At 47.8% G+C, this 14684-nt stretch overlaps 1 protein-coding gene across 1 annotated transcript in view; it reads right to left on the minus strand.

Moving 5' to 3' along the window:
- Nucleotides 1-1342: 1342 nt before the first annotated feature.
- The window catches only part of LOC120026229 (GDNF family receptor alpha-2-like), a 107172-nt gene continuing 93830 nt past the window's right edge, over nucleotides 1343-14684 (minus strand). The window contains exons 9-12 of the mRNA XM_038971052.1: nucleotides 8865-8974; nucleotides 2265-2405; nucleotides 1827-2011; nucleotides 1343-1438 (exon numbers count right to left, since the gene is read on the minus strand). Coding sequence (XP_038826980.1) covers nucleotides 1343-1438; nucleotides 1827-2011; nucleotides 2265-2405; nucleotides 8865-8974 — 532 coding nt within the window. The remainder of the gene's footprint in view (nucleotides 1439-1826; nucleotides 2012-2264; nucleotides 2406-8864; nucleotides 8975-14684) is intronic.

Consider the following 14684-nt stretch of genomic DNA (forward strand, 5'->3'; position numbering starts at 1 on the left):
GAATTAAACATACGATGTAAATGTGTTTTGAGGAGAGAGAGAAGATGAGAGAAAGAGGGGAAAGACAGGATTGAGTTATGAGTGAATAGCTGGATGGATGAACAGAGTGATGAAGTTAGTTAAAGATGAATGGACAGAGTAGATGGAGATGCAGAGAAGAGTAAACTAGATATGACAAATGGACAGAATGTGGAGGAATGTTACAAAGCAGGAGGAGCGATTTCAGCCAGGTTGCTCAAGATTCACTTTGAAATTGAACATCCATTTCCAGAGGATGTTGGGAGATGCCTTTTAAATAAAATGCCACTAGGGGCAACGTTGAGCGCTAATACCATCAAGTAGGCTTGGGTTTTGCTAAAGCATTGTGAACAGGGATGGTGGATGGGTATAAGCCACAAGCTCTGGCTCCTAGGTTTGTGTGGTCAATCCCAGTGGTAGACTTAATTGTTTTTGTTTTAATCCTATCCCAAACTTAACACTTAACTTAAGCATTAAGGAATTAATGAAAGAGGAGTCGCAGCAGGAGGAGCAACATAGTGTCTCAAAAACACCTACAACAGACACTGATGTCAAATTTGTTGCTTTCATACAACCTGCTATTAGTTCTGTCAGAGACAGACATGCAAGCACACACGCACACACACACACACACACACACACACACACACACACACACACACACACACACACACACACACACACACACACACACACACACACACACACACTCACCCACCCACCCACCCACCCACCCACCCACTCACCCACCCACTCACTCACTCACTCACTCACTCACTCACTCACTCACTCACTCACTCACTCACTCACTCACTCACTCACTCACTCACTCACTCACTCACTCACTCACTCACTCACACACACAAATTCACAGACACTAATGCACAGACACTAATGCACAGACACTCACACTCACCTCTTCACACTCAAAGTCATTGGAGGGAATGCACTTTTGTTCTCCATCCTGTAAAAAAACATACACCATCAGCATTGACTTACACACAGCATGAGCAACAACAACACACTCACCAGACTCATGTAATGTAGCCTATACTTTCTCTCTCTCACTCTCTCACTCTCTCTCGTGCGCATGCCAGTATCTCCAGTTATCCCCCTCTCCCATCAGCCCCTCTCTGGGTCTCATTAGCATATCCACGCCCGCCGCCTGGCTGGAAGAGCCAATCAGATCTTATCTCTTCTCAGAACAAGAAGAGCTGTTTTCATGGCCAGGAAATGAAGAGAATAATAGAGAGCAGAAAACTGAGAGAGAAATAACTAGTTAACGTTATTAAACATACACACCCCCACACCCTCCCCCTGCCCTCTACGTGATCAGTCTGAATGTCAGGAGTTCTGTGCAGGAGGCAGCAGTCCTGGGATTAGACTCCCAGCTGCAGGGCTCTGACAGTTTAAACATACACTACAGTTTACACACGCACACGCAAAATCATGCACGAACGCACACACGTACACACCCATGTATGTATACATATACAAACAGCATGAATAATTCCATTCTATTTCACACTGTTACCTTTGTGTATTATTTCTGTGTGTGTATTCCCCCCTCCAGGCTCCTTTCCAGTTAGATTTATATATAAAGCGGCAGGACCAGATATTTCAGATAATTAAATAATTCATAGATTATGCCCAATATCCGCTATGAAAGTAGATACACTACTTCACCTGAACCAACGTCACTACACGCACGCACGCACGCACGCACGCACGCACGCACGCACGCACGCACGCACACACACACACACACACACACACACACACACACACACACACACACACACACACACCTTAAGGTTGGCGCAGGTTGAGAAGACACAGGTGCTGTCCTGAGGCTTGATTTCATTGGCATGGAGCGAGGGGGCGGGCTTAGAGTTTAGTGGTGGCTGTATGGGAGGAAAGGGCGTGGCCAAAGACTCTATAACAGGAAGTACACTCCCCTCTGGACCATAGCCAAATGCCTGGATGGCATTCTCTACAAAAACAGGCAGGAGAAAAGGAGAGAAGATACAGGCTGTGACTTTAAGAGAGGCAAGATGGAGTGCAGGTATTGTAGCTAGGTCACTGTTATTTTAAAAAAACACCTAGGGACCTCTCTCTCTCTCTTTCACACACACACACACACACACACACACACACACACACACACACACACACACACACACACACACACACACACACACACACACACACACACACACACACACACACGCTGGCACTCCACTCACTGAGGCAGGTGTTGTGTGTGAAGTCTCTGAGGAAGGCGTCACACTCATGTTCCTGGTTGCCAGTCCCTCTGCAGGAGCACCAGGGAGAGATGGTGCTGTTACTGGGACTGCTGTCCATGTAGTTAGGAGTCACATCAGACCCTGGAGAGAGAGGGAGGGGGGGATGATAGTAAGGACCAAGAGTATGTTTGAAGAACACTTCTGCGGGGATAGAAACCTTTCCATCAAACGGCTGTAATATGGAGAAAGTGTGTGTAAAAAAATTCTGATGTTTTGGATTATTCCATTTCAATTCAATCACTTTTTTGACAGCACCCCTTTTGATTGGAATGAAACTTTCCATACATATTAGCCCATTGTAGAAGTGCTCTGAAAGTGACTTTCTGGACCTAAATGTCAAAACATTCAAGAGATAAAGTTGACCTATTTTGCATCCCCCACCATACCATGTGATATCTATGTCTCATCACTGGAAAATATAAACGGTTGAGATGTATATCATTTAAAAGTTTACAAACAGGGTTGTCAAACTGTTCAAAAATAATAGTAATAATAAAATATACACTGCTCAAAAAAATAAAGGGAACACTTAAACAACACAATGTAACTCCAAGTCAATCACACTTCTGTGAAATCAAACTGTCCACTTAGGAAGCAACACTGATTGACAATAAATTTCACATGCTGTTGTGCAAATGGAATAGACAAAAGGTGGAAATTATAGGCAATTAGTAAGACACCCCCAAAAAAGGAATGGTTCTGCAGGTGGTGACCACACACCACTTCTCAGTTCCTATGCTTCCTGGCTGATGTTTTGGTCACTTTTGAATGCTGCCGGTGCTTTCACTCTAGTGGTAGCATGAGACGGAGTCTACAACCCACACGAGTGGCTCAGGTAGTGCAGTTCATCCAGGATGGCACATCAATGCGAGCTGTGGCAAAAAGGTTTGTTGTGTCTGTCAGCGTAGTGTCCAGAGCATGGAGGCGCTACCAGGAGACAGGCCAGTACATCAGGAGACGTGGAGGAGGCCGTAGGAGGGCAACAACCCAGCAGCAGGACCGCTACCTCCGCCTTTGTGCAAGGAGGTGCACTGCCAGAGCCCTGCAAAATGACCTCCAGCAGGCCACAAATGTGCATGTGTCTGCTCAAACGGTCAGAAACAGACTCCATGAGGGTGGTATGAGGGCCCGACGTCCACAGGTGGGGGTTGTGCTTACAGCCCAACACCGTGCAGGACGTTTGGCATTTGCCAGAGAACACCAAGATTGAGAACACCAAGACCGAGAACACCAAGATCCTGGCCTGTCTCCTTGTCCCACCCCCCACACATGCGGTGACCTCACCCATTGAGACCAGCATGTCCAGAGATACAACCTCTCTTATCATCACCCAGTGCCTGGGCTTGCCTCCGCTGTACCCGTGCCCCACCATACCCTGGTCTGCACATTATGCCCAGAATCTATTCTACCACGCCCATAAATCTGCTCCTTTTATTACCTGTCCCCAACGCTCTAGGCGACCAGTTTTGATAGCCTTTAGCCGCACCCTCATCCTACTACTCCTCTGTTCCTCGGGTGATGTGGAGGTAAACCCAGGCCCTGCATGTCCCCAGTCACCCTCATTTGTTGACTTCTGTGATCGAAAAAGCCTTGGCCTCATGCATGTCAACATCAGAAGCCTCCTCCCTAAGTTTGCCTTACTCACCGCTTTAGCACACTCTGCCAACCCTGATGTCCTTGCCGTGTCCGAATCCTGGCTTAGGAAGGCCACCAAAAATTCTGAGATTTCCATACCCAACTATAACACTTTCCGTCAAGATAGAACTGCCAAAGGGGGAGGAGTTGCAATCTACTGCAGAGATAGCCTGCAAAGTTCTGTCATACTTTCCAGGTCTATGCCCAAACAGTTCGAACTTCTAATTTTAAAAATTAATCTCTCCAGAAATAAGTCTCTCACTGTTGCCGCCTGCTACCGACCCCCCTCAGCTCCCAGCTGTGCCCTGGACACCATCTGTGAATTGAACGCTCCCCATCTAGCTTCAGAGTTTGTTCTGTTAGGTGACCTAAACTGGGATATGCTTAACACCCCGGCAGTCCTACAATCTAAGCTTGATGCCCTCAATCTCACACAAATCATCAAGGAACCCACCAGGTACAACCCTAAATCCGTAAACATGGGCACCCTAATAGACATTATCCTAACCAACTTGCCCTCCAAATACACCTCTGCTGTCTTCAATCAAGATCTCAGCGATCACTGCCTCATTGCCTGTATCCGCCACGGGTCCGCGGCCAAACGACCACCCCTCATCACTGTCAAACGCTCCCTAAAACACTTCTGCGAGCAGGCCTTTCTAATCGACCTGGCCCGGGTACCCTGGAAGGATATTGACCTCATCCCGTCAGTTGAGGATGCCTGGTCATTCTTTAAAAGTTACTTCCTCACCATATTAGACAAGCACGCTCCGTTCAAAAAATGCAGAACCAAGAACAGATATAGCCCTTGGTTCACTCCAGACCTGACTGCCCTCGACCAGCACAAAAACATCCTGTGGCGAACTGCAATAGCATCGAAGAGCCCCCGCGATATGCAACTGTTCAGGGAAGTCAGGAACCAATACACGCAGTCAGTCAGGAAAGCAAAGGCCAGCTTTTTCAAGCAGAAATTTGCATCCTGTAGCTCTAACTCCAAAAAGTTCTGGGATACTGTAAAGTCCATGGAAAACAAGAGCACCTCCTCCCAGCTGCCCACTTCACTGAGGCTAGGTAACACGGTCACCACTGATAAGTCCATGATAATCGAAAACTTCAACAAACATTTCTCAATGGCTGGCCATGCCTTCCTCCTGGCGACTCCAACCTTGGCCAACAGCCCCGCCCCCCCCGCTGCTACTCGCCCAAGCCTCCCCAGCTTCTCCTTTACCCATATCCAGATAGCAGATGTTCTGAAAGAGCTGGAAAACCTGGACCCATACAAATCAGCTGGGCTTGACAATCTGGACCCCCTATTTCTGAAACTGTCCGCCGCCATTGTCGCACCCCCTATTACCAGCCTGTTCAACCTCTCCTTCGTATCATCTGAGATCCCCAAGGATTGGAAAGCTGCCGCGGTCATCCCCCTCTTCAAAGGGGGAGACACCCTGGACCCAAACTGTTACAGACCTATATCCATCCTGCCCTGCCTATCTAAGGTCTTCGAAAGCCAAGTCAACAAACAGATCACTGACCATCTCGAATCCCACCGTACCTTCTCCGCTGTGCAATCCGGTTTCCGAGCCGGTCACGGGTGCACCTCAGCCACGCTCAAGGTACTAAACGATGTCATAACCGCCATCGATAAAAGACATTACTGTGCAGCCGTCTTCATCGACCTGGCCAAGGCTTTCGACTCTGTCAATCACCATATTCTTATCGGCAGACTCAGTAGCCTCGGTTTTTCTAATGACTGCCTTGCCTGGTTCACCAACTACTTTGCAGACAGAGTTCAGTGTGTCAAATCGGAGGGCATGTTGTCCGGTCCTCTGGCAGTCTCTATGGGGGTACCACAGGGTTCAATTCTCGGGCCGACTCTTTTCTCTGTATATATCAATGATGTTGCTCTTGCTGCGGGCGATTCCCTGATCCACCTCTATGCAGACGACACCATTCTGTATACTTCCGGCCCTTCCTTGGACACTGTGCTATCTAACCTCCAAACGAGCTTCAATGCCATACAACACTCCTTCCGTGGCCTCCAACTGCTCTTAAACGCTAGTAAAACCAAATGCATGCTTTTCAACCGTTCGCTGCCTGCACCCGCACGCCCGACTAGCATCACCACCCTGGACGGTTCCGACCTAGAATATGTGGACATCTATAAGTACCTAGGTGTCTGGCTAGACTGCAAACTCTCCTTCCAGACTCATATCAAACATCTCCAATCCAAAATCAAATCTAGAGTCGGCTTTCTATTCCGCAACAAAGCCTCCTTCACTCACGCCGCCAAACTTACCCTAGTAAAACTGACTATCCTACCGATCCTCGACTTCGGCGATGTCATCTACAAAATAGCTTCCAATACTCTACTCAGCAAACTGGATGCAGTTTATCACAGTGCCATCCGTTTTGTTACTAAAGCACCTTATACGACCCACCACTGCGACCTGTATGCCCTAGTCGGCTGGCCCTCGCTACATGTTCGTCGTCAGACCCACTGGCTCCAGGTCATCTACAAGGCTATGCTAGGTAAAGTGCCGCCTTATCTCAGTTCACTGGTCACGATGGCTACACCCACCCGTAGCACGCGCTCCAGCAGGTGTATCTCACTGATCATCCCTAAAGCCAAAACCTCATTTGGACGCCTTTCCTTCCAGTTCTCTGCTGCCTGCGACTGGAACGAATTGCAAAAATCTCTGAAGTTGGAGACTTTTATCTCCCTCAACAACTTTAAAAATCTGCTATCCGAGCAGCTAACCGATCGCTGCAGCTGTACATAGTCCATCTGTAAACTACCCACCCAATTTACCTACCTCACCCCCCATACTGCTTTTATTTATTTACTTTTCTGCTCTTTTGCACACCAGTATCTCTGCTAAATTGTAATTACTCGATTTATTGCCTACCTCATGCCTTTTGCACACATTGTATATAGATTGTATATAGATTCTCTTTTTTTTCTACCATGTTATTGACTTGTTTATTGTTTACTCCATGTGTAACTCTGTGTTGTTGTCTGTTCACACTGCTATGCTTTATCTTGGCCAGGTCGCAGTTGCAAATGAGAACTTGTTCTCAACTAGCCTACCTGGTTAAATAAAGGTGAAATAAAAATAAAATAAATTGGCAAATTCGCCACTGGCGCCCTGTGCTCTTCACAGATGAAAGCAGGTTCACACTGAGCACATGAGCACATGTGACAGACGTGACAGAGTCTGGAGACGCCGTGGAGAACGTTCTGCTGCCTGCAACATCCTCCAGCATGACCGGTTTGGCGGTGGGTCAGTCATGGTGTGGGGTGGCATTTCTTTGTGGGGCCGCACAGCCCTCCATGTGCTCGCCAGAGGTAGCCTGACTGCCATTAGGTACCGAGATGAGATCCTCAGACCCCTTGTGAGACCATATGCTGACACATGCACATTTGTGGCCTGCTGGAGGTCATTTTGCAGGGCTCTGGCAGTGCACCTCCTTGCACAAAGGCGGAGGTAGCGGTCCTGCTGCTGGGTTGTTGCCCTCCTACGGCCTCCTCCACGTCTCCTGATGTACTGGCCTGTCTCCTGGTAGCGCCTCCATGCTCTGGACACTACGCTGACAGACACAACAAACCTTTTTGCATACAGCTCGCATTGATGTGCCATCCTGGATGAACTGCACTACCTGAGCCACTTGTGTGGGTTGTAGACTCCGTCTCATGCTACCACTAGAGTGAAAGCACCGGCAGCATTCAAAAGTGACCAAAACATCAGCCAGGAAGCATAGGAACTGAGAAGTGGTGTGTGGTCACCACCTGCAGAACCATTCCTTTTTTGGGGGTGTCTTACTAATTGCCTATAATTTCCACCTTTTGTCTATTCCATTTGCACAACAGTATGTGACATTTATTGTCAATCAGTGTTGCTTCCTAAGTGGACAGTTTGATTTCACAGAAGTGTGATTGACTTGGAGTTACATTGTGTTGTTTAAGTGTTCCCTTTATTTTTTTGAGCAGTGTATATATTATGTCATTTTTTTTACCTACATGTCAATTATCTAAACACGCCTAAACTCTGATTTTTTCATATTCCCATATGTTGTGACTTATTTTACATCATCAAAGGTTTTTGTGTTGTGCCCGACATCGGTTGAGACACAACATGCTCTTGAATACAGGGTGGGTGTCATGTTTTGGCTGATAAAATGGGAATAAATTATACATTTTGACTTTCAAAAGGTACCACAAAGACGGTTGGAGGTCCACACATCAGAGAATGTTGACTTGAATGGGAATATCTGTTGTTTTTAAATTATACTGTCAATCTTCCATAGGAAACCTTTTTGAAATGATAGAAATACAGATAATAGAACAGACATGACCATTTAAGTTGACATTCGACGGTGAGTGGACCGGTGGCCATCTTTGTGGTAGTCATTTAAATTTCAAGGGTGTACCAGCAGTGGTCTGAAGGAATCCATTTTATGAATTCTATTTCTATGATTGAAATGACACCCACTCTGTATTCAAGAGCATGCTGTGTCTCAACCGATAGCGTCCACAACACAAAAACCTTTGATGATGCAAAATAGGTCAACTTTGAGTACATTCTCCAGAATGTTTTGGCATTCACGCCCAAAACGTCCCTTTAAATCAAACAGGATAATGTCAAAAAGTGATTGAATTCAAATGGCTTTACCCTTTTATTATCACACAGGTGCAGTGAAATGTGTTGTTTTACAGGGTCAGCCATAGTTCTACGGTGCACCTAGAGCAAATTTGTTTTATTTGCCTTTCTCAAGGGCACATCAACAGATTTTTCAGATTTTCGGCTAGGTGTGTGTGTGTGTGTGTGTGTGTGTGTGTGTGTGTGTGTGTGTGTGTGCGTGCGCGTGCGTGCGTGCGTGTGTGTTTGTGTGTGTGTGTGTACTCACCAATGAGGCCTACATAGGCCATGAGGCAGCCATGGTAGTTATCATGGGGACAGCTGGTGATGGAGTGACCAGTCATCTGACAGTTCGTATGGAAATCAGCCAGTCTTGATCTACATCAATACACACACAGGCACATTTTACATTTTCATCATAACATAATGTATGCAGTTCTGTCCTTGAGCTGTTCTTGAGCTGTCTATTGATGTTCTGTATTATGTCATACTGTCACGTTCCTGACCTGTTTTCTGTTGTTTTGTATGTGTTTAGTTGGTCAGGGCGTGAGTTGGGGTGGGTATTCTATGTTGTGTGTCTAGTTCGTCTGTTTCTATGTTCAGCCTGATATGGTTCTCAATCAGAGACAGCTGTCAATCGTTGTCCCTGATTGAGAATCATATATAGGTGGCTTGTTTTGTGTTGGGGATTGTGGGTGGTTATTTCCTGTCTCTGTGTTTGTGTTCTGCACCAGCTAGGACTGTGACGGTATGTTCTTTTGTTATTTTGTATAGTGTATTGTTTTGTGTTGATTAACTTCTCTGGGATATAGGGGGTGCTGTTTCGACTTAGGGAAAATTGGTCTCCAAATTAAACTGCCTAGTACTCAATTCTTGCTCGTACAATATGCATATTATTGTTATTATTGGATAGAAAACACTCTCTAGTTTCTATAACCGTTGGCATTATGTCTCTGAGTGAAACAGAACTCATTCTACAGCACTTTTCCTGCCAGGGAGTGAGATTTCAGAAATCTTGGCCCCTGCTCCCAGGTCAGTTCATAAGTCCCTGTGAATGCTATGATGCTACAAACACTGCCTACGCCTTCCTCTAGATGTCAGTAAGCGGGGAGATTTTGAATGGAGTGGATTGCGCAATCCGGGCTCTATAAATAGACCCTGGAGCGGAAAGAACGTCCTTTTCAACAGTGCGCTCGACGCAGAGTGGTCGTCGGACTGGCCTCCTTCCAAGCTTTTTTTTAGCCACTTATATATCGCCGGTCATGTTTTTATTTGTTATAGGTGTTAAAGACATCATAAGGTAGTTAATTTAAACCGTTTTATAGCAATTTATATCCGTTTAGTGCGATTTTGAGGCATTTCTTTGTGATGCACTTTGAAGCGCTGGGCACGTTTCCAGTACCGGTCGAACGTTAGTGGCCATTTCGACAGGACAAGAGGACATCTTTCGACCAAAAGACGATTAGACCGGAGAAAGGATACATTGCCCAAGATTCTGATTGAAGATCAGCTCATAGTAAGAACTATTTTTGATGATAAATCGTTATTCTGTTGAAAAATGTCAAACGCATAAGCCGCCATTTTGTTTTGTGTAGCTTCGCTTGGCGAACCCTGTATTGCACAGTAAGGATAATTTTAGAAATGTAATTCAGCGATTGCATTAAGAACTAATTTGTCTTTCGATTGCTGTCCACCCTATATTTTTTAGTAAAGTTAATGATTAGTTATTCATTACGCTAGATCACTGTCCAAAATGGCGCCCGACATTTTCAGCCCAGGTTGGCTACTATTCTCATTGTATAACCACGTTTTTTTGTGGCTAAATATGCACATTTTCGAACAAACTCTATGTATGTTGTAATATGATGTTACAGGAGTGTCATCGGAAGAATTCTGAGAAGGTTAGTGAAAAAATTAATATATTTTGGCGATGATAACGATATCGCTCTCTTTGGCTTGAATCAATGCTCGGGTAACGTTTGCATATGTGGTATGCTAATATAACGATTTATTGTGTTTTCGCTGTAAAACACTTAGAACATCTGAAATATTGTCTGAATTCACAAGATCTGTGTCTTTCCATTGCTGTGAGCTGTGTATTTTTAAGAAATGTTTTATGATTAGTAATTAGGTAATACACGTTGCTCTCTGTATTTATTCTAGTCGAGTTGTGATGGTGGGTGCAATTGTAAACTATGATTTCTACCTGAAATATGCACATTTTTCTAACAAAACCTATCCTATACAATAAATATGTTATCAGACTGTCATCTGATGAGGTTTTTTCTTGGTTAGTGGCTATCAATATCTTTATTTGGCCGAATTGGTGATAGCTACTGGTGGAGAGAAAAAATGGTGGACAAAGAAAAATGGTGTCTTTTGCTAACGTGGTTAGCTAATAGATTTACATATTTTGTCTTCCCTGTAAAACATTTTAAAAATCTGAAATGGTGGCTTTATTCACAAGATCTGTATCTTTCATTTGGTGTCTTGGACTTGTGATTTAATGATATTTAGATTTTCCTTTTTCATTGTGACGCGATGCTAATCAGTGAGGGGGGGGTTGGGGTGCTTGTCAGTTGGGACGCTAGCGTCCCAACTATCCCAGAGAAGTTAAATTCATTATGGAAAATTACCACGCTGCGTATTGGTCCTCTGATCCTTCTCGCCTCTCCTCGTCTGAGGAGGAGGACGACTTAGACTGCCGTTACAGAACCACCCACCAAACAAGGATCAAGCAGCGTGGCAACGGGCAGCAGCGACAGCAGCAGCGGTACCAGGAGGAATGGTCATGGGAGCAAATATTTAACGGAGAAGGACCCTGGGCTAAGGTTGGAGAATATCGCCGCTCTCAGGAAGAGATGGAGGCAGCTAAAGCCCAGGAGCGGTGGTCTGAGGAGGCAGCATGGAAGCGGGGCTGGAAGCCCGTGAAGAAACCCCAAAAAGTTATTGGGGGGGGGGGGGGGGGGGGGGCTAAAGGGTAGTGTGGCGAGGGCAGGTAGGAAACCTGCGCCCACTTCCCATGCTTACCGTGGAGAGCAGGAGTACGGGCAGACACCGTGTTATGCGGAAGAGCGCACGGTGTCTCCTGTACGGGTGCATAGCCCGGTGCGGGTTATTCCACCTCCCCGCACTGGGCGGGCTAGAGTGAGCATTGAGCCAAGTGCCATGAAGCCGGCTCTACATATCTGGCCTCCAGTACGTCTCCTCGGGCCGGTGTACATGGCACCAGCCTTACGCATGGTGTCCCCGGTTCGCCAACACAGCCCAGTGCGGGTTATTCCACCTCCCCGCACTGGACGGGCTACGGGGAGCATGCAACCAGGTAAGGTTGGGCAGGCTCAGTGCTCAAGGGAGCCAGTACGCCTGCACGGTCCGGTATATCCGGCGCTACCTTCCCGCCCCAGCCCAGTACCACCAGTGCCTACACCACGCACCAGGCTTCCAGTGCGTCTCCAGAGCCCTGTTCCTCCTCCACGCACTCTCCCTGTGGTGCGTGTCTCCAGCCCAGTACCACCAGTTCCGGCACCACGCACCAAGCCTCCTGTGCGTCTCCAGAGCCCTGTACGCACTGTTCCTTCTCCCCGCACTCGCCCTGAGGTGCGTGCCCTCAGCCCGGTACCTCCAGTTCCGGTACCACGCACCAGGCCTATAGTGCGCATCGAGAGTCCAGTGTGCCCTGTTCCTGCTCCCTGCACTAGCCTTGAGGTGCGTGTCTCCAGTCCGGTACCACCAGTTCCGGCACCACGCACCAGGCCTACTGTGCGCCTCAGCAGGTCAGAGTCGGCCGTCTGGCCAACGCCGCCTGTACTGCTCGTCTGCTCAGCGCCGTCTGAGCTGCCTGCACTGCTCGTCTGCCCAACGCCGTCTGAGCTGCTGCCTGCACTGCTCGTCTGCCCAGCACCGTCTGAGCTGCCTGTCTGCCCAGCGCCGTCTGAGCCGCCTGTCTGCCCAGCGCCGTCTGAGCCATCCGTCTGCCCAGCGCCGTCTGAGCCATCCGTCTGCCCAGCGCCGTCTGAGCCATCCGTCTGCCCAGCGCCGTCTGAGCCATCCGTCTGCCCAGCGCCGTCTGAGCCATCCGTCTGCCCAGCGCCGTCTGAGCCATCCGTCTGCCACGAGCCTTCAGAGCCGCCCGTCTGTCCCGAGCCATTAGAGCCGCCCGTCAGTCAGGAGCCGCCAGAGCCGTCCGTCAGTCAGGAGCCGCCAGAGCCGTCCGTCAGTCAGGAGCCGCCAGAGCCGCCAGCCAGTCAGGAGCTGCCAGAGCCGCCAGCCAGTCAGGAGCTGCCAGAGCCGCCAGCCAGTCAGGAGCTGCCAGAGCCGCCAGCCAGTCAGGAGCTGCCAGAGCCGCCAGCCAGTCAGGAGCTGCCAGAACCGCCAGCCAGTCAGGAGCTGCCCTACAGTCATGAGCTGCCCTCCAGTCAGGAGCTGCCCTACAGTCATGAGCTGCCCTCCAGTCATGAGCTGCCCTACAGTCATGAGCTGCCCTACAGTCATGAGCTGCCCTCCAGTCATGAGCTGCCCTCCAGTCATGAGCTGCCCTCCAGTCATGAGCTGCCCTCCAGTCATGAGCTGCCCTCCAGTCATGAGCTGCCACCCAGTCCGGAGCTGCCACTCAGTCCGGAGCTGCCACTCAGTCCGGAGCTGCCACTCAGTCCGGAGCTGCCATTAGTCCAGAGTTGTCCCTCTGTCCTAAGCTACCTCTCTGTCCGGAGCGATTTCTCTGTCCGGAGCGATTTCTCTGTCCGGAGCTACCTCTCGGTCCTGAGCTACCTCTCGGTCCTGAGTTGTCTCCTCTATTTAGGAGGGGCCTTGGTGAAGGTTCCTGGACCATGGTCGGGGGCGAGGGTCGCCACTCAAAGGACGCTAAGGAGGGGGACAAAGACAGTGGTGGAGTGGTGTCCTCGTCCACCGCCGGAGCCGCCACCGCGGACAGATGCCCACCCAGACCCTCCCCTTGAGTTTTAGGGGTGCGCCCGGAGTTCGCACCTTGAGGGGGGGGTTCTGTCACGTTCCTGACCTGTTTTCTGTTGTTTTGTATGTGTTTAGTTGGTCAGGGCGTGAGTTGGGGTGGGTATTCTATGTTGTGTGTCTAGTTCGTCTGTTTCTATGTTCAGCCTGATATGGTTCTCAATCAGAGACAGCTGTCAATCGTTGTCCCTGATTGAGAATCATATATAGGTGGCTTGTTTTGTGTTGGGGATTGTGGGTGGTTATTTCCTGTCTCTGTGTTTGTGTTCTGCACCAGCTAGGACTGTGACGGTATGTTCTTTTGTTATTTTGTATAGTGTATTGTTTTGTGTTGATTAAATTCATTATGGAAAATTACCACGCTGCGTATTGGTCCTCTGATCCTTCTCGCCTCTCCTCGTCTGAGGAGGAAGGACGACTTAGACTGCCGTTACACATACTGTATTATGTTTCATATTTTGTGTGGACCCCAGGAAGATTAGCTGCTGCTTTTGCAACAGCTAATGGAGATTCTTATAAAATACCAAATACATGGTCATTTTACCATTTTACTTGCAGTATGATCTATGATCATACTGTAGGGTTATTTTATGGGAGATATTGTTTTCTAAGTGACTGTTGTATAGTTCTAAGATATTGTGAATCAGTTGTTCTGAATTGTAATGTTAATGAATGATCTACCTAGAAACTACTTTGCACTTTTCTGATTAGTTGTATGTTAGTTATTTGTTGGAATAGAATAGAAAATGGTTGAGTGGATGCATGGCTGTAACTGGGTTTTGACTAGACTCGATGGTATACCGTTTGTCAGAATTTACTTTTCGTAGCAGGTTAGGAGAACTTATGCAGCAGGTTAGGACAATTAACATAGCAAGTTAGGAGAATTAGGTTCAAGTTAGTTAAAGGGTTAGCTAAAATGCAACAAAAAATATATATCATTTTGACATAAACGCTATTCCATCTAAACATGACCCTGTACTGTGGTCGGTTCATCCAAAGATTATGGATATACTGACAATATTACATGTCTCTGTGCTGTCATAACCCTGTGACGATCTGAAGGATCAGGTTACAGTGGGTCCGCTGTACAGCATGCTCTCTATCGTAGAGGGGGAGAGCG

This window comes from Salvelinus namaycush, chromosome 31, assembly GCF_016432855.1.
Source record: "Salvelinus namaycush isolate Seneca chromosome 31, SaNama_1.0, whole genome shotgun sequence".
NCBI lineage: Eukaryota > Metazoa > Chordata > Actinopteri > Salmoniformes > Salmonidae > Salvelinus > Salvelinus namaycush.